General features: G+C 41.1%; 2 protein-coding genes across 14 annotated transcripts in view; both read left to right on the top strand.

The window, feature by feature from the left end:
- Nucleotides 1-23,871, top strand: part of LOC132905550 (protein outspread) — a 221,940-nt gene extending 198,069 nt beyond the window's left edge. Inside the window, exons 5-17 of one of the 4 annotated variants that reach the window (XM_060956940.1) lie at nt 3,971-4,043; nt 4,520-5,062; nt 11,143-11,315; nt 11,745-11,885; nt 11,996-12,157; nt 12,973-13,145; nt 13,309-14,264; nt 14,358-14,514; nt 14,599-17,454; nt 17,597-17,885; nt 18,726-19,122; nt 20,590-20,745; nt 21,257-23,871. In XM_060956940.1, coding sequence (XP_060812923.1) covers nt 3,971-4,043; nt 4,520-5,062; nt 11,143-11,315; nt 11,745-11,885; nt 11,996-12,157; nt 12,973-13,145; nt 13,309-14,264; nt 14,358-14,514; nt 14,599-17,454; nt 17,597-17,885; nt 18,726-19,122; nt 20,590-20,745; nt 21,257-21,405 — 6,225 coding nt within the window. In that variant the 3' untranslated portion in view covers nt 21,406-23,871. The remainder of the gene's footprint in view (nt 1-3,970; nt 4,044-4,519; nt 5,063-11,142; nt 11,316-11,744; nt 11,886-11,995; nt 12,158-12,972; nt 13,146-13,308; nt 14,265-14,357; nt 14,515-14,598; nt 17,455-17,596; nt 17,886-18,725; nt 19,123-20,589; nt 20,746-21,256) is intronic. The other 3 variants (XM_060956941.1, XM_060956942.1, XM_060956943.1) reach the window with 3 other exon arrangements.
- A 126-nt stretch (nt 23,872-23,997) lies between these two features.
- Nucleotides 23,998-25,388, top strand: part of LOC132905554 (uncharacterized) — a 356,111-nt gene continuing 354,720 nt past the window's right edge. For all 10 annotated transcript variants that reach the window (XM_060956960.1, XM_060956961.1, XM_060956958.1 and 7 more), the window contains exons 1-4: nt 23,998-24,182; nt 24,526-24,668; nt 24,747-24,923; nt 25,017-25,313. In XM_060956960.1, coding sequence (XP_060812943.1) covers nt 24,090-24,182; nt 24,526-24,668; nt 24,747-24,923; nt 25,017-25,313 — 710 coding nt within the window. In that variant the 5' untranslated portion in view covers nt 23,998-24,089. The remainder of the gene's footprint in view (nt 24,183-24,525; nt 24,669-24,746; nt 24,924-25,016; nt 25,314-25,388) is intronic.

Here is a 25,388-nt window from a genome sequence, read left to right as displayed (position 1 = left end):
CCCCAATTACCGATTATAATTTACGAGTATCTCGATGATCGATCTGCCTGCCCATCCACAACCTTTTACGCACCAAACAAAAATCCCTCCAACTCTACTCTCTTTTCCAACAGTCCATCCAACAATCGCAACCGTGTCGATATTTAACCATAGGAATCGAGCAACACGTATAGAAATCGGATAGAACACTACAGACATCTAATTCTCGGTTATCGTCGGAGAATCGGCGCGGCGGTTCGAGCTCGTACAGTTGATCTGGACGCGGAACGAGCGAAAGCAGACGACAGGTAAACGAGGCGGGCACGGGAAAGAGATGAGAAAAGAAACGAGTCTGACAAAAGTGCGATAATGCTCGATCATTAGCGCGCGCTGTCGCCGCGTCACGCTCGTTACTGCGCGAAATAATGCCGCGTTGGGCAAAACTGCACCGTAGCCAAGCGTCGATTGCCGCTTTTCTGCGATTCACTCGATCGTTCCGCGTGCCTCGCCAGAGTTCTTCGCTGGTTTCTTATCGTCGTTCGAGGGAATAGAGCCGATTATGCTCGTGACCGGCTGGTAACAGCGCAACAATGCCGGATGATCGCCGGTTGTTTGTTAATCCGTGAATAGCGACGATTCAATCCGATTCTCGAACGATCGAGAGGGAGGTCAGGCACTGACAGGTATTCAGAGCGGATTCACGAGCGTGATGGGGGATTGCCTTGGTGTTGAGATTGATTCAATTAATTTTAATTGCGCGTGATTCGACGCCGAACAGCTGTGGGTGTGTCGCGGGGTTTGTTTCCGGGGACGAAGTTTGGGAGGTGTGAATTTATCGATTCGAGTTTTTCAAGCAATTATAGAACTCAGATTGTCGAGTTTTATATTTGTACTGTCGACTTTAGCTGTAATTTTGGCTCCACTTCTGACGATGTTAGGTTGTCCCGGAAGTTTCTTTCGTTTCACAAGTGAAATAATAGACGCACAACGTTTTTTATTTTATTTTTTATTTTATGGATTTATGTATGATCCATTTTGTAGTAATAGAATAAAATGGATCAAGCACAATTCAATAAAATAATATAAAACAAAAAATGTTGCGCATCTACTACTTCCTTATAAAACGAAGGGTACTTTTGGAACAACCTAATGCAACGATGAATGTTCATACGACGAAAGAATTGCATGTTCAACTGTGTTATGCTTCGCAAGAATAATTATGGAATTAAAGTGGAACAACGCTTCTTTTATCAATTTCTCCTCCCCGTTTAATGTCATATCTCTTTCATTCCTTTGACTGTCTTGAATAGTCGCCGCGCGAACGTTCAAACTTGTTCTTCGCCACGCTGAATATTTGAAAACGCGGATATCGATGAATTAACGCCGACGTCGAAACGGTAAAAGAGCCTGGTCGACGTTATCTACCGTGTGATCTACGCGTTTCGCGATCGCCCGATAGATCAAGGCGCCCGTTCGAGAATCGTGTAGCCTGTCGTCGGGAGACCGTCATTTTGCCACGTTACTTAGGCTCTCGACAATGGCGCGTTGTGCAACAAATGATCGATGGCAGAGTAGCTTCTCCTCAGCGAGATAAAAATCAGACGAGGCTTTTAAACGTACGAATTATTCTTATGGTTGTTCGCCTGTGTGCGAATTTCGAGGAATATTTAGACTCGTGATTGGCGATACGAATATTCTTAACTTTGAATATCTTGTATCATCGAAATTAAAAGGATAAAGATACTTTGGCAAAGTTCAACTACGATATGATCGATGCTATTAATTTCTTAAGATGCCACGTAACTCGAGACGCAATTTTTATTTTAATTGGAAACTTAGGAGCTAACAATTTGGAACCTTCAATCTCTTCTGATTAGAAAATTTTTTAATAGAGGATTTAATAGAAGATTTCTTAATCACCAGAAGAAGAATTACTTTTACTTTAGTTAGAAACCTAGGAATTAACAATTGATGTAAATACGTAGGTTTGTTAACGCTAGAAGAATGACAGAGTAACAAAATCAAATGAAACACCGATGAATAGATAAAATCAGGTTTAAAAAACATAATCACATTCACGTAACATCTAAGCTACATAGTTATTACAGAACGCGAAGTAAAAAGATCGATCGATCATCGATCACGATTGGAAATTACCAACAAAATATCAATCGTATCTGCCATCTAAATACGACCTCAACACCAATGACCCATCGGTATCCTGAAAGGGGCATCTTTCGATTATAAGATCGTCGCCAATGTGGCGTCGCGATCTATCGATCGTCCCTGGCGTATTGTTCGCATCAAATCCGTTACGCAAGAAATGATCGATCGGCAAATGGAAACGGCTCGTCGTTGCGCGGACCTGCAGCTCGGTGTAGACGTACGATTACGTTTAAGAGGCCAAGGCGACATATACGTACGCCAACACGATCGTACAAGCTGGTGAACGCGCGTAGGAAACGGGCCTCTTATTTCCTCTCTTCGCTGATCGCCTCTCGTAAAGGCAGCTCCAGTCCTTTGATACGAAATAAAATGTTGCACGACGTCTATTTCGCGTTTCGATGGCAAAAAGATCGCTAAGTCACCTGTCCGATTGTTAGATCGAGTAAGGCTTCGGTTAATTCAGCGAAATGTTTCGAGGATTGAGAGGAAAGTAGATTGGAAGGGGTAAGTGACAGGGAGGTTGGTTTCTTTGATCGTTTCTATTATTTGATCGAGTATTCGTATTTGATATTTCGAAAGGATCGATTATCGGGATATTAAGGATCGTCGTGTAGGAGATTTCTGAGACGAGAGAAGGATTGCTTTCTGTGGGATTTATTTTCCCAAGATTGTCTAGTTATTGGCTTCTTGCACAATTGCATTAACATTATTGGCAGGATTTTAGAAGCTTCAATAAGTTTAACAATGAAATCGATAGAATTTTACGAATTACGTAAAATTGTAAAAATCGTTTATACAGTGGAAGTCTGTAATCCATAATTTGTTAATCATCGGTTCATTAATATTTCTAAGTAGTAAATTATTTTAAGAAGATCCAAATATCCAATTATAATTATTGTTCGAGTTTTTATTACAGCGATCATATGTTGTGTCAATTCGAATATTACTGTAGAAAGTTTATTCAAATTATACCTTACATTCGCATTACTTCATCTTTGTCTTGTCGTAAAGATTACGCTCACGTTTTATTTTTCATTCGCAAGATTAATCTGAAAACTATTTGCTGCGCAAGATCGTATTAACGAATCCCTGCAACTCCTTTATCATAATCGAAACATCCCCGATAAGCATACATACGCGTTGAAATCCTCTTCCTCTATCGAAAGATCGAGTCTCTAAGAAGATCTTGCTTTAGTAGGACCGATTGAATCGTCCGTGTTCGCATTTGTCTGGCACTGGCCGGTACACGGGCCGCGGACTTATGAATTATGCACGGCGAGAAGAGCGTATTCCTCGCGGAATATTATCAGGCTCGCTGTTATCTGCCGTTATTGCGGCCGCCTACCGCGACCTGGTCGTGCACACGCCTGCCCTCGTACCGTCGCCCACGTACAAATTCTACGACATTCCACCATGGAGTCGCGACGTCCGTCTGACTCGCGAGAAGATAACAATTATTTTTTTAGCGATTTTTAATCGACGCAAGTGTGCCCCCTATACGCGGTGGGAAAATACGCCAATACTTGAAGGATCGGTCGACGTCGAAGTCTTAGTATTCTCTTCTTTTTTTATTATTATTGAATTTCCAAAGAAAAAAATTCTTTACGAAGAGTTTATCGTTTTAAATTAACTGCTACATAAAGTTCTTATGGTATAAATGTACCATTTCTCGAGATACACGAGACTTTAAACTTAGACTTTAGACTTAGAAAGCTGAAATTTGTAAATTTACGTCTTTCAACGTTGATCGATCGATCGGTTGTGAGTGGTTGATTGCCGAAGAATTAGAGAACAAACGGTTAATCGAAGTTGAAATAACTTTCAGGGCCGACATAAGAGGAACGCGACGTTCCCCGGTGGACAGACTACCATTCTTCAAGTCACTCCAACGATCAGAAGTAAGTAATTGATAATGTTTTTTTTAACAGAGTTCGAATTGATCGGTCCGTACAAGCTAAGTTGCGAAATACGTTTTGCTTATGGCAGACGCTTGATACGTTTTTATTTTCAATGGAGCGGTTAATTGAATTCGAGAGTTCGACGATGTTAAATGAATGTTCTGCGGCGCCACTTAAGCATAAATTAAATGCAGATTGCTCCTTTAAAGAATAATTAATCGACTGTCATCGATCTTTAAATTAATTTTCTTTGTACGAAATTACGAAGATACTATTAAGATACAAAAATATCGCCATTCGAGATATTATTACACTCCCGTTCTGTATCACGCGATAAAAATCCAATCTCTGTCTCATCATTCAACCACCTGGACTCGAAAGAGTCTGAGTAACTCTGGAAACTACCAAAGACGAAACCCAGACTGACGTTAAGTCAATCAAAATCTTATCCAACACGAAAATTACTCCATTTACAGGCAATACACCGAATCCTCCGCGACCTCGTTTCAACAGCTGTCGTTCAGAGCCACGCAGCAACACATGGATCCCAGAAACGAGCGTCTCTTCCGACCTCTGTCCACCAGTGTTCTCTTCCACACCATCTTTGGTAACCAACAGCGTGGTAACCACCACCAGCAATGCAACGATGAGCAATGGGAACGTGGAAACCAACAGCGACCATCGAACGAGAAACCTGTCGCCTCTAAGAACCAGCACACCCCTGGAGAACGGTGGTTCCACGTATCTATCTTCCGTCTCAACCACTTCGTCGATGAATGGAAGCGTGTCCAGCACTGTGTATTCAACCACGTCGACGCCAACGACCGTGTCAAGCAGCAGTTCCTTGACAGAGAAGCCACCGATCGTGCCCAACGAGGGTAGATCGAGCTACAGGGATCAGCCAGCGAGCAGCGCGTCCCCTCCGACCAGGGACAAGCTTCGAGCGGAGGACAAGGCCAGACGCAGGATGAATCAGCACGGAGAACGAGCCGGGACAGCCTGCTCCAGCGAGAAACTAGGTCGGTATACTCGAATATGTCGGTGGCCTTGGTTTCGCGATCCTCGTCGGAGATGCGAATTGACGCCGGGATTGGCTTAGGCCCGCTGCAAATGATCTATGGATCGCGATCACGTTGTTCTCAGGCTTTGTAGATTTTCTGAGCGAGCCATTTTTTCGAACCGTACAACGTGGCAAGTTTATAATTTTTCCTTTTCTTTTTTTGATTTTGGCGATGCAATGCATACGAGCATATGATATGCAAATTTGTGGTAAGGTAATTGCATCTAATATCGTCTATCAAGTTTCGAGCAAAGAGATAGGAGACATCCTTGTATCAGACTGGTCTCAAACGAAAGAGACATTATTTGCGTTTCGTGATTTTTACCAGCGCCTTCTTTTTCGATAATATTTTCGAAAATATTACGATAGCGAACGGTATTGAGGGCACTTACCCTGTCAAAAATTGCTGAAGAATTTTTAACGAGGCCAGTGAACGTTCTTAGGGTTCTATAGTAACGAACGAGTAAATTTAGTATTTTTGAATGATTTTTTTCTAGAATATACCCGAAGCATAGAATTTCCAAGTGAACTAAAAAGCACAGAGTAGCTTGTAAATCTAAACTTGTGTTTATTCTGTTGATCAACCTGACAAACACGGTGAGTCAGACCTAGGAACATCTGGCCGGATCGTCATTTACAGTCGTTACTCGTCGAAATCGTTTTAACAAGATACGACCGCATCTTTTATTCATCCCACCGCCGATTGCGTAGTTTTATTCATGGTCCTATCGAGCAGAAGCTTTAATCCCTGTAATTGGCACAGCAGGATCGTTAACGACATCTAAATATAGTTAAACGATTACTGAAATTGCTAATTGATGTCGGTGTAAAATAATAGAAAATTTATACGATAATTATATATCGAATTATTCGTACCGTGGTTTCTCCTTTTTTACAGTCTCACTCCCATAAAACTCTATCGTAAATTATTTTTCTCCGATTTAAGTGCTTATGAATCGGTTTTACGCGAGTTTAATTGCCACGTTATTAGGTCGTGCACCTAGAGAGAAATTTTACTGCGTTGCCCGATCGCAAAGCGGATCTGCTAACGCGATTCGGTTTTAAACCAACAATACAACGTCCCATTGAATCGCACGAGGAAACTGGGTCGTCCACGACTATTCTTCTCTTCGACGATGATTCGCGCGACCGCGTTAAATCGTACCTGACCCATTTTCCCTCGTGACAATTGACGGCATAAACAAAACAGTTAGCGCGTGTCCACGCAACAGAGAACCGTCCGTGTGAAAATCCAGCCGATTCTATCCGCACGAATTTATTCGTCCCTGGCAGTCATTTATCTGCTCTATCGTACAGTGCAATCTCGATGGGAAGCTTCGCTACCGTTTGTGTTTTAATGACAGGAAGAGTGGCTCGACGAGAATCTGGGATCGAAAGCTTGCGATATACGAACAAGGTCAAAGGTGTGCATTACTGGTTAAATCGCGTAAGAAACGCAATTACGATGTGTTTCACAAAATCTTTCATAGAAAGGGAGTGTTTTGTAGAATCTTAGGATCGAAAGAACTTTTGCGGTAAGGTTCCTATTTTCATAACTTTTAATGTTAGAAAAATACGTTTGAGTCGAAAATGACGAAAAGAACGCAGGTTGAGCGAAGCGGCTGTGAAATAAAAATTGAAACGGTATAGACAAATGTAATCGGTAATTTAAAGTCTTGCAATAGGAGAGCAAATTCAAAGTTAAAACGAAATTTTGATACGAGAAAATCAACCGAATATTATACAAGAAATGGTTAATGTTGTTATTATAGGTGCATGGTTATTAAGGTACAAACGACGAACTAACTATTCCCCTTGTTACTTTCACTTTTACTTGGAACATCCAACGATTCTCTAATAACACGAGAAACACAGGACATTCGTTCTAATGCTGGAACCTGTATCGAAGAAACGCAACGAAGCAGAGAAATCGTAGCCACGTGAGCGCCAGGGGGAATCATATCGCGATTAAAGGCTCGTAGCTCACTGAAAACGACAGGCTAACTTATCGTCGATTGGAAAGCACGTAGGAGATACCGGTGGTGGGAACAACATAGAGAAAATCCCCTCGCTCGTTTAATTGGAATCCCCTATCACGTCCGAGGGAGCCTCCACGAGTTGCTGATTAATTTCGCTAACAATTTTCGCCCGCCGCGTCGTTATCGAGGACAGAGACACTCTTTGGTCGAGTGTTCGCCAACTTCAAACACGGAGCGAGTGTTTTGTCTGCCGATTAAATTCCCTGACAATTTTTCTGTGAAGCTTTATTTGCTTAAAAGGGTTGTCGTACTGTATCCTCCTCCGTATCAATTTATTTTGCAATTTTAAGGTAATATCGAATATTGTCCCTACTTGCGGGAATATAATCAGTGTATTTTTAAAGACATTTGTAAGGCGATAAAATCTTCCGAATTTGAAGGAACTGAACGTGTACCTTCAATAACACGGTATTTCGTTATAAATATTCTTCTTGTATTAAGATATTTAAGACTCTCTGTGTTTGCTAAAGCGAGAGCGAGTTTACTATTACTATAACTCAATGGCATGATCTTATACGAAGGAGACTTCATTGCAAACCGTAATTTACAATATCCAAGGTGGTATTATAAAACCTGCGATTGATGATTTCATATAAAAGGCAATAAGAATATCCTCATCATCATGTACAGAGGAGGCGTTAAATCATATTTGATGAAAGAAATTCATCGATCCAGCCGATTCGAAGCGCCGCAACTGTCTTTCTTCCCCGTTCACTTAGTTACAATGATCAAGAAGGATCATAAGCTATTAACGTCAGAAACCGTATAGGGCTCTTTATGGTCAGTTTAACAGCTTCAACCGTGTATTTAGTCGTCTCAATAAATTCTGCAAATTTCTTAATGTTTAGGGTAGAAGATTATCCCAAGTTTACGATACGGACCTGCTATTTTCAAGTCCGAATTTTTTCACATTGCACATTATAAAGTTTACAATTCGGACCACGTGGACGATTTAATTCGCATTTTTAGCGCTCGTTGGCTCCCTTTAAACAACGTGTCATAAACTTTGATAACAGTTGAGAACTCGACAATAGACCTCGCGACGATGTCACTAACAGGACGTTACGCTACGAACCCTCGACGAGAAACGCCCACGACGCACAACTTGCGAGATGTCCACGATATTTCGACAGTCGCATGATCGAACAGACATAAATTCCCACCTGACAGAAAACGTTGACGAAAGCACACCACCTAGACTGACACCTGGAATATAAGCACCAGTCAGCACGAGTTAGAGAATAAGACACTTCGAAATAAACGTTCAAGAAAATCATAATCGTACTAGAACTCTCAATCGACGCTTCACCTTGAGCGTTAATATCGTTCAAGGTTCGCGACCCCACCGAACAGTTACGATTTAAGTGATCGCCAACTGGTTGAAAGGTCGCAACACTTAACTTTTTTATTCACACGCTAGTTTGTGACGGAACGTGTCTCTATTTTTATCGCGGTACTCTCGCCTCTCTATGATCGTACAGTTTTCGTTAATCTTGTCGAATAAACGAAGAAACGTGGCGTCGTGTTTTAATCGATAGAAGAAGAACACAAGTGAATTTTTCGTCGATTGTACGAAGAACCGGTTGTGGCAAACGGCGTATCTTTTTCTAAAAATCGTGCAATCGCCTCGCGTTAACTGCGCGTGCTTTACACCGTTAGCCGCTGCAATTTGTTCACGCATCATTATCGAATTAGCTTCTTGCGGTCGGTTTATTAGCGTATCCCAACGTGAAAAAACCTAATTCCGATCGAACGCGCGTGGACAACGATATCTTTCAGCTGTCTGCTTGACGATGAACTTGTCTCGATGGTTCTCGAAGGATGTTCAACTAGTAACGGTGTGTCGAAGGTTTAGAACACGGGGCTTCGGACTTGGAAGCCTGAAAACTGGCGTTCTCGAGGAATCATTGGGATAATTGATAGTTTAAGAGATTAGTAGGTTCTTGGAATTGGGTCAGTTGAGAATTCTGATGGTAAAGGTTTTTGTTTTATAGGTTTTATAGTCCATCTCTGTAACAATGTTTCTGTATAATTATTCACGTATCTCTATGCAATATGTATCTTATATTCGTAAGACTTTCACGATGTTTTCGTACTAACAAAGAAACACCTTGAATCTGAGCGTGTCCGTTTTAACAGGGCTTCCAGGATTGAATCGCTTTATTAATTTTATTAATAGAGGAAAAAGATATTTTCTGCCGTTTCTACAAGAAAAGATATAATGCATAAAATTAATTAACTTTATAAGAAATTTCTCTGGAACAGTTGTTCGAGGTATACATATTTGGTGCGTATTTTTTTATTGACAATTGTCTACACCGAAGGGATGAAGGTAGCCGTTTCTAAAATTTAGTTCTTAATCGAAGCTGAGTTTTGACGAGGCAAAATTTAAATATATTTACCATTTTCATAGCTATTCTTAATCGAAGTTGAATCTTCTTAAAGATGCTCGTACTTCCGTTTGCTCAATAGATCAGACAACAAGAAGTGAAACTAGACAGCTTAATGGATACTTCATAAATAAACAAGATAAACAGGCATATTCTACTTTGATTCAACCGGTTGAGTGAATTATTAATCAGCAATGTTATTTCTTGTAACCTAAATTCATCGATCGACATTATCTCCTATTAGCTTAATGACTCCGAACAAACATGATAGACACGTCAATACGGAAATTCGTCATTAAACGATGAATCAACCGATTGGCAGGAAAAAGGATTAAGCAATACGTTCTTCGTCGAACGAAGAATCTGGCGTTCGAGATTTATAAGGGTCTAACTGGTATAGTTAGCTTCGATTCCAAAGGATTCGCCTGGTGTGATTACGTTTCCCGTTCGTTGCGTAATTGCGTGTGCACAATCTACGAGAAAATCTACCGGTTCTCCTCTCCGCGTGCTTCGTGATCTCTGCTCTCCCGTCTGATCCGTAGATTTCATTTAGATTGGCGTCGAACCAACGTCCAGGAACCCGTTGCCCAGCTTCACCAGCGATTCCTGAGATTTATGTCGATCGCCGATTGTCCAAAGATATCCACGAAATACTTGGGAAGATACACTTAGCGAATTTTTTTATAACAGAATAAAATTCAAAATTGCTGCCGTGCAATCTAGAATCTCGATCTGCCTATTTTTTTAATTTTATTCGTCCGAATAATTGAGCGATCGATACGAATAATCGACGAGTATTGAGAAATTCCTACCTTTGCGATCATTTTTATGGAACATTTTTCCTGAATATTGTACTCAATTATATTGTACAAATGTTTATATTCAACAAATATTTATTTCCGCTTGTCTAAAACTTAGAAGAATCTCATCTATTTTATTACTTAAATTCTTGCGGGAAATTTTTACAGAAAATTTTCTCTGCACATCCGATTTGCAAATATCTTAAGAATCTTCGTTTATTGTTTCACCAAAGTGGAATATCTTCATCGCACGCTACATGTAAAATCTTCCATTGAGCGATGAATCGCTGGAAGCCAATTTTCCCCGAAACTGCCCCATTGTTTCCACCCTGTCAAAACGTCATGCTCTCTAACGTCAACAGCAACGAAGAGAGGTAGCTGGCAGAAAACTGTTATTAGCATAGTAATGGCGGTTAGAATTCGATGGGTGATGGGTCGATAGAAACGCGGATAAACGAGGGCGATAAGCGTTCTCGCCTGGTCGTTGACGTGAAAGGGGGACTGGGTTATTAATTAGTCGGCAGTCAATTAACCGAGCGATCGTCTGGCCTTGGCAACATCGCCACATGCTAAAGGTTTTACTCCAACTGAAAAGAACTTAATTCGTTAAGTCGAAGACGAACATTTTCGATAACGGCCAGCCAGGGAGCGATAGAAGCCCGGAAACGCGTTTCTCGCTGTTGCTGCTACGTTGCTGCTTGATCATGACCATTATGCGGCTAGTCTGTCATTATCGTCTCGTAACGGGAGACGCGGAATGACTCTATCGAATGGAGCAGAAAATGGTGAACGATTCGACGTATGCTTCAGACGATGACGCCTGTCGAAGAATCTTGCTGGAGCACGAGAGGGAACGAGAGGGAAAATTGCGGGATATTGCTGCCTCTTTGACCCAGCCACGCGTCAGGAGGATCAAACCGAGAACGTCTGAACCAACTAGGGACGTGGTGGATGCAGCTAACGCGGCGTATCAGGACAAATTCGTGAGTCTCGAGTTTCTATACCTGTTGAAGGATTTGGAGTTGTCATTTTACGTTGTCATTCGTTATGGATTTTCTTTTTTAAGATTTCAAAAGAAGCATTACTCTGGTATATTAGTCAAGAGTAGGCTTTAAAATATAAACTAGATCCGAAAGAAAAATATACTACCATTCAAAGTATAGAGTACAGGACAGGGCTCAAAAGATATAGATTAAGGTTCAAAGAAAGGTATATTGCTCAAAATAGAGAATGTAGAATATAATTCAAAATCTAGGGTTGGACTCAATGGAAGGTACAAAGGATGTACAATCTCTGGTCTAGCTTAATGACAAGGCAGACGATTAAATCTTCATGACTCTAAATTACTTCGATATAAGTGTCTTTTACGAGCAGTCAAAATAATAGAAATTCGTCGTTAATACCATATATAGATCAGAGGTGACCCAGACGGATGTGGCCTGGACATTTCGGGGATAAGATATTCTCCTACGTCCGAACTGAGGGTTGATCTGCCTGCTGAGGATTTATTAAACATCAAGAAAGGCTGGCTAATGAAGCAAGGATTGAACAAGGTATATGACAACCGTGAATGAACAAGGTCACAAACGTGACAATTTCTCGTGTAACTTTACGGTAGTATCGAATGTAGGTTAATATATGTAACGAATGGTGTATTCTTCAGGAATGGAACAAGCATTGGTTCGTGTTGCGCGGTTGCGGTCTCATGTACTACCGTGATCCTTGCGCGGAAGATAAGGGTATCATGGACGGTGTCATAGATCTGAATACCGTTACCGCCGTCACGCCCCTTCAAGTCGCAAGAAATTATGGATTCCAGACCGTGGTGAGTGTGACCGGCGGATTTGCACGCGGTGATTTACGGTAATTAACATTCCGCACGAAAGAAAGAATCGGTCAACGGAAATCCAGTTACAGACCTTACAGGAGCTGCAATTTTCATCCTTTTTTTCTCATCCTCGTAGAGGCAGATATAATACAAAACAAGTTGGTTTACATTGTCTACTAGCTGGACCGACTTTTAAGCGTCTGGTAGCTTCGCGAGATGAGTAACAGGAAAAATCATAAGACCTCGTCCTCGCTGAAACAACGAGGAGCTATTTGTCGATGTTTCATGTTTCCTGAAAAGGTTATTGTTTGTTGTTCGATGTTTCATAACGATTCATAATGTTTCATAACGAAAAGTATCGTTTTGAGATCGAAACAAAAACCAAATATTCCTCTGATTACGTGGCTTCGATATGGACAAAATATCTCCACAAGTTGATATTTGTCGAACATGCAGCAACGACAAGCGACAAAAGTTCCTTGTTGCTGCAGCGTGGACGTAACGTAACATCGAAGAATCGTTGAATTAGATCGTCGAAAACTATAATTAACTATGAATCTGCCGGAGGCTGGTTGGTCAATTGGATCGCCGGAATTAACTTCCGTGGCGGGAGTGGCTGGAAAAAGTCGCTAACTCAATTTCACGCTAGAACAGATCTTGAAACTCTTCGTTTATTCGTGTCACTGATCTCTGTCATCCGTTGTATCCCGCTGTTTGGCCCACATAGACGATAACGTTTCAGTTACCTGCTTTCATATTGCTCTGTTTTATCCGATGATTTGCTCTAGTCCGGTTGTTGCGCGTTTTTCAAGGCCTGGGATGATCGAGGATCTACCGTGCTCTCCGCGGTCACCGCTGGTATACGAGCCAGTTGGATGTCGGCCATTCGGAGGGCTGCCAATTTACCGGATCCTGACAGTAGCAACGATTCTCTGACCGTTTGTCAAGATGGACAGCAAGATAACACGCCTCAATCACCTACTGCGTAAGTGAAGCGAAATATCATTGATCAAATAAGGGGAAAAGATTCCTATGAACTTCTTAGAAGCCAAACTTCTTAGAAGCTCCACTGTTTATAAAATTCTTCCAAGCGTTTCCCATACTCTAAAGCGCTTTGAAATTTATTCAAGTCCACATTTGAATTTTAGATCCATTACGGACCGTGAGAGAGACTCGGTTGTTCCATCGACCTCGGTCACGCCACGCTCAGTCCTCTTCTCTTCGGACGAGGAGTATCGAACAGCATCCGAGGGTGGCAGAAGAGAGTCCGGTGATTGGTCAGAAGTCCCAGTGTCACCACCTCTCGTAAGGAACGGCGATTGGGCCGGTGGACTGAAGGGATCGAGCTGGTCAGACTCAGCAAACCACGAATGGTCAGAATTACCCCCCTCACCACCGTTGACAAGAACAGCTCTATCCCGAGTAAAAGCACGGTCCAGATCAAGCTCCAGATCTAGAGTATACAAGAGAAGTTGTAGCTCGCCTTTAAGCTCAAGAAGAAGCACGTTGGACAGCGTGAGGTCGGAAGATCTAATGATGGCTTGCTGCGAACTTGGAGAAGACGAGGACCAACATAATGGACACATGCAGAACAATAGTTGTCTCTCGAGTGCCAACGAGAGTCCCTTGATCGTAGAATTGTTGGAGAATCAGGTGTCGATGTTGCGCGATCAGTTGGGTCAAAATCAATCCCACCCGAGCACGCTACTAGTCATTATCGAGCGTCAAGAAAATGAAATAGAGAGTCTGAAGTCGCAGCTGAACGCCGCGAGAGCGGATGTTGCTAGTGCGGAGAAGGAGTTGTCCAGGTTGAGACAGCAGAAGGCTGAAGCTTCTATTAGGGAGAAACAGGTCGACGAACTGTTAAATACCATCCAGAGAACAGAGCAACAGAGGAACAAGGATTTAGAGGACTTGGAGAAGATGAAGAAGATGTACAACAGAGACAAAGAGGTGTTGGAGTGCAAATTGCTGGAGACAGAGGCTATTCTTAGGGAGACGAGTGAACGGTGCGAAATGCTTACTAAGGAGTTGGCATCGAGTCATAGAACCGTTGAACATTTGCAGTCGGAGGTTACTTCATTGAGTAACAGATTGTCTCAAGGTATGTTGAATTTGAAATAAAATTGTTGTGCTGTTAATATAATTTATTACAATGTCGTTATATGTTTTATACATTTATCGTGTTGTTATGTAGGAATAGACGAAAACGAACGTTTATATAGCAAAGTTCGAGAATTGGAAGATAAAGGGGGACTATCTTCTTCAAGGGAGCGCGGGAGAAGCTTCGACTCTCTCAGTGACTTAACGAATATTGAGTTAGACCTGGACTTTAATACTCTTGATAAGGAAAGGTAATAAAGATATATCTGAAATTGTTGTATATAGTTACAAATAGTTTGAAAATCATATACAACCTTTGAATCTTTTATCCGTAGAATCGTGGAAGAATACGACGAACTGAGAAGCCGCTTTGAGAAAGCTATCCTGGAGATACGCGCGATGCGCAAGGAACTCCGTGAAGCGCACGCGATACAGGACGCACTGGAGCTAGAGATTTTCGCTCACAAGCAGGACGCAGCGAGTGTCAGCGAGACGAACCAGGCTCAGCTGCAATTAATGGCAGCTAGGATTCAAGATTTGACGAACAAGCTTGCAGCTAGCGAGAAACAAGTGAGAACGTTGAAGCAGAAGTTGACTAAAGCTGAAAGTAGAGATAAAAGAAGATCGCTGTCGTTGAAGGGTCGTGAGTCCTTCCAGATCTCGCAAGAGATGGAGGACAAGCTGCTGGATCTGGAGAACAAGATCTGTGCTATAGAACGTGGAAAAGGTACCAGTGCACCAGTATCAACTGGATGCAGCTCGAAGGAATCGAGTCCTAACCCAAAGAAGGAGAAAAGAAGGGACGGAAAGAGTCTGGATCGTACTAGATTAAGAAGAAAATCGCTAGATAGTGCAACTAGTTCCGAACCGATGAAAGTGTTGATCAGACTCAGCACTCTAGAGACGAAGGTGGCGAACGTTACAGAAAATATGGCGAGTGACGCTGAAAAAGACTCCAGCGAGTGTAGCGAAATCAGTGCATCCTCCACCAGCGAAGTTTCATTGGAGATCATCGCGAGGTTAAGGAAATTGGAGAGGGTGGTGTCGAAGTCAAAGAGGAGGCTGGAGAAGTGTTTAGGTTCGACACAAGCGGAAGATAAAGCGGAGAAGTGTTTGCGCGAGGTGAACGACATCCTGGACTCGTGTTTAGAATGTAAGAAAAACCAAGCTAGCGCTCAAGTGACCGAGTCAGTAGGCGTAGTGGTATCTAGACTAGAGACTATACTTAAAGATAAATTGAGCGAACTCACGAAGAGACGGCAGACGCTCGAGCAGAACGGCCAACTAAACGACAGAGAGAAGATGAAGCTGGTCGCGGAGAGAGTGGCGTTCGAGTTCGTCGTTTTGAGACAGATCAAGTGCGCGATCGGCCGGACATTCGACCGGAGTGCCGTTCTCAGTGAATTGGTCGAAACTAGTCAGCTTGCCTCAAGCTTAATGCGTAAGATTCACGGAACTAAGCCCAAAACGTACCAAAACACCAGTTACATTCAGTATCTTACTAGAGTGTTAGCGAATAAGTTAGTACTAGTAGGTGGCGTGGCCGCGACGGAGACGACGACCACGGAGGTGTCCGCAGCTCGTAACGAGAGCTTGAACTTCCTGCTACAAAAACAACGCGAAGTGAACGAGATCGTACGGAAATATAAAGAAACGAAGTTGAGACAGCTCGCAGAAGCACTGGCTGCCGAAACGTTGAGCATGTCCGAGCAAGAGGATTTGAACAAACATGAGGTGATCAACTCGAATAAAAAATTACTAGAAGATCGACGAATTCGCGAAGCGTGGGCGTTGGCTCAAGAAACGGTCAGCAAAGAGTTGGTACAAGCTGAAGTGTCTCACGTGATCGTGCGTTGCGGCCAAATGTACGAACAGAACATCACGAGCATCACCGATGCTTGTCTCAACTTTGAGGGCGCGGAGAACGTAACGTTGGAATCTTGGATCGATGCCGCGCAGGCCAGACTCCGTCAAGAGATGGAAGTTTCTACTCGCGAGCTATCCGACGTGTACGAGGAATGCCTTCATCAGCTGAAGAAAAATAAATCGACGATAGTTGAATCGAAGTACGAGTCCCGGCAGTTGTTAACGGAATACGCGGACGTGATCGCGCACAAAGCTTTAATAGACGCCAGAATCGGGCTTCTTCAGGAGAATACGAGACAATTGACGATCTTCCCTGGGGAGACTTTCGTATCTAGTCTAATCCGAAACGACGACGTCCTTTCAAGTCTGCTAGAAGCGGACGACCACGAGTTCCAAAGCAATCCGATTCTCGACGCGGAGTACAGTTACCTTTATCAACAGTTTAGCAAGGACTGCGAGGAAAGGATATCCGGTTCAAAGCGTGCTTCGAAGGATCAGATAAAGAACGTTGGCCAGAGTTTGCACTACCTAGAAGAAGACTTAGTTCAATTGAGCAAACGCGTCCGAGGCAGATTGAGCGAGAATAACGAAAATACCCAGTGGCCTACGAAGTCGCCGACGGTTACCATCGCCGACTGGTCGAGCGTGTGCGAAAAATGCTCGGAATTGCGCAAGCAGATCAAGAAGCTGAGCGACTACATGAATAGCGTGACTTGCAAACAGTGTGGTCAATTGCAAGAAACCATTGATAGGATAACAGCCGAGCATAATCAAGAGTTGGAGACATTGAAGCGCAACCAGGAGAGGGATTTGATGGACATCAAAGGTGAACTAGACAATCAGAGACAATCTCTAACATCTCAGTACGAACAGGAAGCGGCCAGTCTACGAGAAAAGGCGAGGAAATTGGAACATAGACTGAACGCTATGGACTCTGAGCACTCTGCTCACGTGAACGAACTTAGAGCAGCTTATCAACGATCCATGAGCGCGGAATTGGACACAGACGCGGAAACAAGAAAGAGATATAAAGAGGAAATCAAACAATTACGAGCGTTGTGTGAGAAAGGTTTGCTGGCAATGGAAAATTCTCATAGACGCATTATTTCCGAGATGGAAGAGAAACATCGACAGGAATTGGAAAATCTGAGGGTGGAGAAAGAGCAGGCATTATCAGAAGAGACTCAAGCCACTCTGGCGGCTCTTGATGCTATGAGAAAGGCGCACGAACACGAAGTGCAGAAGGAAATAGCTAAGTTTAAGCAGGAATTTATTAAACAGATGCAGGCACGCGAGGACATTGGCGTGCTTCATAAAGAACACGAGTATGTAATTAATTCCTATTCTATACGCATTCTATGCATTTTTATATCTCTAAATTTCGAATAATCGATGAATTTATCATGATGATATATTTCTTTTAATTTAAATATCTCTGACTATTAAATAACATTTATCAATTTATAGGGAAGAGATGGAGGAGATAAAGCAGGAAATTCTTTCGTTATCTGCAAAATATTCCTCTAAGTGTGTGGAGTCCGCGGCCCTGGAGGAAAAAGTAGGATCCCTTACCAAACAACTTGCTCAAGCGCAACAGCACATCATGCAACTAGACGCGAGAAACAAACAGCTGAGGGCACATTTGGTAATAGAAACGAACGATGGTACGATCAACGACAGTATGCAAATGCTGAGGGGCAGGGATAACGAGATTGTCGAGCCAAGGGAGGAAATTCATCGACTACAACAGTTGAAGGTAAACTTTTGATAGTTCTCGTCGCCATGAACGTGCCCCATTTACAGCGTAGATGTGGTTAACAAAAATGTACGATACTAAATTAATTAACTCCGCCGCAATTACATGTTATGGCGCCCAACCCTTTCGAATGTTTCGAGCAAGCGCTTCTAGATAACGAAAAAGAACTGACAATTGTAAATAAATAGTAGTCATAAGCTAAAGATGAAGTTAGGTACAGAAAAGCTTTTGTGTTCGCAGGCTTTAATCGTTCGCGAATATTTAATCCTCCATTGGTAGGCAAGGAATAAAAAGATATTTTAACCCCATGCTTATTAAGATCTTTTCATTCATTCAACGAATTTTGTTCCTCGAAAGATCGCTTATAATATATTGATTTATTCATATGAAATATATACAAATGTATTGTAAATTAATTGAGTGCCTTTTTTAAACAAAATTAAAATCTCATTCATACATCATGCAATTATAAAACTTGATCATCAAAAACGTATCTACTTTCTGCATACCTTTTCTAATGTAAAGGCATAATATAAAGGCACTAGATTAATTGAAGTACTTAACATAACGCTAAAATTGCTCCCATCCTACCAGTAACCAAAAGTAAATACATCTTACCCCTAAAACGATGATTTAATATTTTACAATGCGTAACGATAGCAGATATTCAAGATCCTTATTAGGAGCAGCGTTGACGGAGGTTTTACTGTACCTATCTGACCGATCGTGAGTAGCCCATAATTGATTGCCCCGGCGCGCATCGATCTCCAACGATCGTGTTAACCCACCCCCATATACCAGCCGCACTGACGCATTATATTTTCGATATTTCACTAACAGCATGGGGAGGCTCCTCGTGATACGTCCGGTGTGTCATCGAAATCTCCGTCGCTAAGCTACTCGCCGCAGCGTGCCCGGAGTAGTCACGAGCCGCTGCTCAGAGCGGCGAGCAGCGAGGAGCATAGAACGACCGGCGAACGGCCGAGAAGCTCGCTGTCCACGTTGCAAAAGAGCACGCAGGACAAGCAGGCCGCGTTCTCGTACAAGCTTGAACGCGTTAAGTCAGTGTCGTTGCCTTACTCGAGTAACTTGGTTAGGCCGGGCAGTAGTTCTGGCGTGCCGTCGCACGATAGGAAAGAGGTGAGCTTAGGGCAAAAGAGCCAGGAGCGTAACGGCCTGGCATCGCCGCTTTGGGACAGCCTGAGACCAAGGACCGGACTGCCCCATCAGTATCAAGGTACAGAAGAAAGGTGAAATGGGAGGAAAAAAAGAAGCCGATCGGAAAAAGAAAGAAACGCTTCTGGTGGATCGCCGCCGTTTCTCGATCCTCCTCCTTTTCCTCGAACTCGTTCCTGCTTCTCTCTAATATGCATACTAGCTGCATTCGGCTTACGAGATATTCATACGCGTTGGATGGACATCGAGTCGAGTTTGTCTCATTGCTTTTTTCCTTTCGACGATTTGTTCGTTCATGGTTTAGCGGATTATGGCATGACTAAAACTAGCTAAAGCGAGTATCGAGATCTTTGTATTTTGTTTAACAATTCGTAAGAAAAAGCTTTTGAAATTTGTTACCAAGAAAGAGATGTGGGAAACGTAAGACTAACCGAGTGCTTTCTTCTATAAATTAACCACTTTCGAACATATTAATTCTATTATAGTTGTTAGTGTTCGTCGTCGAATCGAATTAATCGATCAAATTCTCAACGACTAACGCGTACAATCGCGTTGTTGTGCAGTAATCGTTTTGTTATTTACATGTGTAACGCGTCGACGAGATTCGAATGTTCATGCGGATTGTTTCGTCTTGTTTTTCTCGACGACGATTTGCATTTCGATTTGACAAGCGTACGATCGCTGTTGAAGCAGCGATACGAAGCGCAGATATTAATCTTACTCGAAAGTTGTCTAACCAATTGCTAACCAAGAGACTTTTTAACGGTGTAACGCAAAGTAACCCCGCCTTCTCATGAATGTGATTTTGTACTCTTTCAATGTCTAATCTGTGCGCATAATAATTTTCAAGTTGTACTATTAACAGGTTTGGAAGCGCGTGGAATATATCTCTACCACAGAACTTTTATAAACTGGATCTTTTTAATAAAACTTTTTACACTTTCTTACTGAAGATCCTATTTTTGCAATCTGCAGTATACACGCGTCGAAATGCCAAGTTTTTTACACAGATTTCTGCGTGCTTCCTAACACCAGCATCAAACTATGCGAATATATTTGTAAGAATAACGTCGCTTCACTATTGGGAACATACTAGGTACTCTAAGAAAATCATTATACCCTTCTAGCCGTCGTATCGTCTGAAAATAATTAAGGGACATCGGTGGCAGTAAGACTGATCGAAAAAAATATAATTTCAATCTTCATGATTTCTGAATTTATCCAAAATTCCTTTATATATATTTAAATTATTTGACGAATACAAGAGATCTACGAGCGAAGCTAAGAAAAGTAAAATTCCAACTGTATACGTAGTAAAATTAATAAATTTCAGAAATCATTCTATAATTAGAAAAAATTCTCACAATAATGCAGAACGTTCGTTCGAATTATATTTGTTTCGAAACTAATTCGTAATTAAGTTGTATAAAAAATATAGAAAGAAAGAAAAACAAGTGAAATACACGCGTAAATGGATTGTGCAAACCGGGTTAATCGTATTTCGAAAAAATTGTATTTCACACGAAAGGTGGCACAGCAGAGGTGCGAGTCGACAGCGCCGGCAGTGGCTGGCAGGGCAGCAACAAAATCGAAAAACAGCAACACTCGGAGGCATACGGCTTCCATGCCGACGATCCTCGCGCGTCCCGCCTCACCCCGGAACCCCCAGCTCTCTCCGTTGCAGGTCCGTTCTTTTTTTTGCCAATTAAGGAAAATCTTTCAACGAATTCATCGTCGACGCACTTCACCAGCTTGTTTTGTTTCGACACGCCTCTTATCCGCACTTCATTTCGTATTTTTTTTTTCCATTTTTCTTTTCAAAACGTTGCTTTGATTTGGTCTTCTTTATTTTCGTAGTTCAGTAGCTTGGGTCAAGTTTCAGCTTTGCCAGCTTTTCGTCCGAGTACAGGTTCCTTTATGTGTATTCAGATGGTAGATAATTGATCCTAAATTTTCTAATTTTATTTATTCTACTTCAAATTGGATTATTTGTTACTTGTACGTCGTAGGCTATACATTGCTGATGCACATACACGAATCTGATCCGATCGTATGTATATACACTCTGCTCTTTTTATCTAAGTTTGCCATCGTACTTTGATTTCAATCTCCACACGCATTTAGTGTTATGGGTAGCACGGGTGGAAAGGAAATGATTCAACTGGACAATGAATAAGATAGAATTCTTTTTGCAGAGCTGATGAGGTCTCCAGCCGTGAGGTGGTCCAGCAGAAGTTGTCGTAGCCTGCCTCCAACGCCCACGCCGAGTTATCATCATACGCTCCACCCTCCACTACCAGCGGTGGGCATGGTCGCCGAGAGGAAGAAACGTTTCGAGCTCTGAATTGCTAATTAAGAGCGTATCACTATCCCATTGGTCTACTGAAATTTCAAGACTACGCGCGTCGTTGAACGTATCATCGGCAGTAACTCTATATAAAAAGAAAACACAAATTAATTCGTACGAATCGTTTTCGAATGGTGCTAAACTATAATAGTTGCTCGTTCAAAATCTTCCTCAAGGAAGACCCATGGATTTCGACTTGCATTGTCACACATTGAATATACGGCATTTTCTTAGCATTTCCTTCCTTTTTTTATTGTTGAAATAATTGTTCATTTTATTTCTTCTTTTTTTTCGATGACAATTTGCAAGCATTTCGTCACTGCCATAGCAAATAGAGCTTCGATGATAAAATGGAGCAATGTTCGTGTCAATTAATACGGTCGCCCGGGATCATGCTCGTCGTAACGTAACGATATTGAGCATGTTTATCAAGTAAACATGATTCAATAGCCGAAACGAGGCTCGGGTCCCGCGCGAGGCTCGCGAGTTCTGCTTTACGGTTGGACGCCTATCGCGAACGATAGGTCGTTTTCGAAGGGACTGTCTTTTTTCCCATTTATATCGATAGAATTTTTACCGGGTACCATTTACCAGGCCACCACTCGACGAGGCTGGTCCTTTGATACGCATTTAAACTTTCGATACGTGAATTTTTTCCCGTAGGACCGAGTAGTAGTCGTTTCGATCGACTTTCGCGAGCGACGTGCGTTTCTGGGGCATTATTTCAGCTGTCTGTCATTTCTCGTCACTTTATTCATGATTGCGTAAAAGGAACTCGTGCGATTATTAATCAATGTCTGAACCCGTTTTGTTCGAATTTCTCTATGACTTTTTCTTCGTGCTTCGGGTTCAAATTAGAATTACAATGAGTAGCGGTTGAATATACCGAGAAATTGAATCTTCACTGGGATTATGCTAAAGTAACTATCTAAAGAATGCAAAATATTTTCATGGAATATTCTTTAAATGACGAGAAACGGCAAAGAAAGCGGCAGATGCAATGAAAGTACAGTAGAATGTCGATTATTCGAACGAATTACCAGTAATTAAATTGACAAGATACGATTCACTTCAGAGATTCGAATATAAGAATCTTTAGACATATCCGAATCAATGAGACCGAAAGTCCGGATAATTAACAATCTACTGTACTGTGAGTCATTTATACAAGTGTCGTGGTAGTTAACGCAATGTAACACATAAATGTATCGGTGTGAAAGTGTACTGACAAATAATTCATGAAGATCGTTGCGTTTGCGTTTTAATAAAAAAGAAAAAGAAACGATGAAATGATTTTGTACAATCGTAAGATTTGTTGTTCGCCATCTTGTGACTTTACGAGGGGGCTAATTTTAATCGACGATCGGCTCAAAGTTCGTCTTCTAGGGAGGCTTCAATTATTTCTTTTTTCATTTGTTGACAAGTCGTTCGTGACTATTATTATTATTATTATTATTATTATTATTATTTTGTTTTGTAAAGATGAGTTAGTATGTTAAAGCGAAAAAATAACGATGATACTTTGTCGTGGCAAGAGAAGACAAGGGGCGTAAGATTTATTCTCTATTTCTATCGTTTCTTTCCTTTCTTCCTTCTTCTTAATTTCTTCTTCTATTTTGCACTGTTTCTCGTTAATTCTTCGTAGTCGAAAATATTTGTACGCTTGCTTCGCGAAAGGACGCGCGTTTTCCTCTCAATGTGGCAAAATTTTCTTGGATAGAATCTTCGTTTTAGAAGAGTGCGCGTTTTCCTTTCCAGTTGAAGGCAAAATTTTCTTGGATAGAATCTTCGTTTTAGAGGAGTGTGCGTTACGTCCTATATGAGTCATCTTTTTTCTGACCATGGATATTGGCATTTATTTCTTTTTGGATCGTTTTCTATCCAATTTTACGCGATCGTTTTACGAGGAAACGCGCAGAACTATGACTTGTCGCTGGTCCGGTCGCGTGCGTAATTTCATGGTTTGTTTATGCTCTTGTTATGTATAGATTCTGCACATAATTGAATATAATACAGCGTTGTCACATTGCACTGTGTATTACCGCATTCTTTCATTGTGTAAATGTTTTTGTCGGTTCACGATATTATCATTTTTTGATGTTAATACTGTATAGTTTATGACGTTTTCAATTTAAGAAGCAAGAAAGTATAAATAGCCTAGAATTAACCCCTTCCATATGAAAATGGATTGTTTATATTATATGTTATTATTATTGTATTCTATATTATATATTGACGCGTTCTAGTGAAGATGTCGTTCGACATCTTGATTGATGTCGACAGAAGCGAATTACAACAAAAAAAAGAAGAGGATTATCGATAACAATACGATTCATTATCTCTTATGTAGAGTAATTACTCAGGATTGTTTAACATTTATAATATATTACGATTATACTTATTGTATTTGTATTATAATTTATAATAACGTTTGAAATAAAATATAGTAACCATTGACGTGAATATCTGAAAATTTAATGAATCTGTTTCTTTTATGTATATATTAGAAACTGCTTCGAATATTCGAAACCAAATAAAAGAGATATTTAAATTGTTTGTATTGGCGCGCAGATTCTATGCGCATGCGCAAGTACTTGAAAACAGTTTCAGTTTGAAAGAAACGCGTAGTTAGTCGGTGCGTTGCGTGTTCGTACGTGTGAAAGTTCAGTTATTTGTGAAAAATGGAACCTCTATTCCAATTAAACATTGAGAATATCGATATTTTGCTCGTGAACACGAAAGAGAGGTTAATGCTGCACGATGAATATTCTCAGGTATGTATCGTGAGAAGAATATTCAAAGTTCGTGTATGATCTTCGTTTATAACATCATACGAGTATGCTTTGAACTTTCATTATTTAAAAATTATACATTACTAAGATCTTCGGATATCTTAGAAATGTTTATTTTTCAATTAGAATATATCTTAGTGTAGGAATTTTAAATATATTTGGTTAAATATAATGAAGTGGAAAAAGGATGTGGTTAGAATTTTATTAGAATAAAAGATTTTGCTATATTTATTTCTAAAAGCCGTAATTAGAACATGTTATAACAATATGTTATAATTATTACCAAGTACCATTAGTATAAACATAAGAATGAAAAATTTCGTAGATCACATGTATCGAACGAATATCCAACTTATTCAAAAGTAGTGGCGCTGCGAACACAGAAGCGGCACTTTCAAAGTTGATCAAGTTCGACATACTCTCAACTATATTCGAACTTCTACAAACTTCCAGTGATCGTCTACTTACGTATGTATCACACAATACTTTATACGCCAATAGAATTAATAATTCTTGTTAAAACCTTCCCATAATCCTCGTTGATAGATGTATTCTCAATTTTCTGGACTTGGTAATCGTATATCGAAAGTTTTACGAAAGTCACGTAGCCACAGACGCCATGGACTCCATCTTGAAAGTGACAGTTTGCGTCGCAAAGTCTCGTTGCAAAGAAACCGAACTATTAGAGAAACTTATTTCAATCATTTACGATATACTTCACAGGTAAACGTTTCGTCCAAAATTTCTAATTAAATTAACCAAATTTGAAATAATTTTATGAAACAAAATATTATGTACGAACGTAATGATTTTTAGAGCGGTAGAATTTCACGTGAATTTCGACGTTGTTTGCGTACCACGGCAAGTATTGATGCTCTTGAAATCTTTGATCTTGGAAGATTCTTGGAATCAAAAGATAAAGTTCTCATCCGTTACGTTATTGAATCTTGTTCTTGAAAATGTTAACGCTGAAGACGAATGGGATGATGGGGTATATGAACTGTGCCACAAAGCTCTCAATTTCATGAAAGAGATCGTCGAGTATAGCGACGACGACGTCTCGATTTCGTTCGCTGCGGATGCATTGTGCGCTGTTTGCGCCTCTGTCACACGGTGAGGCTATATATTTTCTATATAGCTAAAGCTTCATAAGTTGAGAGAGTATATGAGCTTGCTAATATTAATTCT

The sequence above is a fragment of the Bombus pascuorum genome, chromosome 3 (assembly GCF_905332965.1).
Source record: "Bombus pascuorum chromosome 3, iyBomPasc1.1, whole genome shotgun sequence".
In the NCBI taxonomy this organism is placed as follows: Eukaryota; Metazoa; Arthropoda; class Insecta; order Hymenoptera; family Apidae; genus Bombus; species Bombus pascuorum.
Note: the sequence above shows the minus strand (reverse complement) of the source record. Positions and strands in the feature narration are given on the sequence as shown.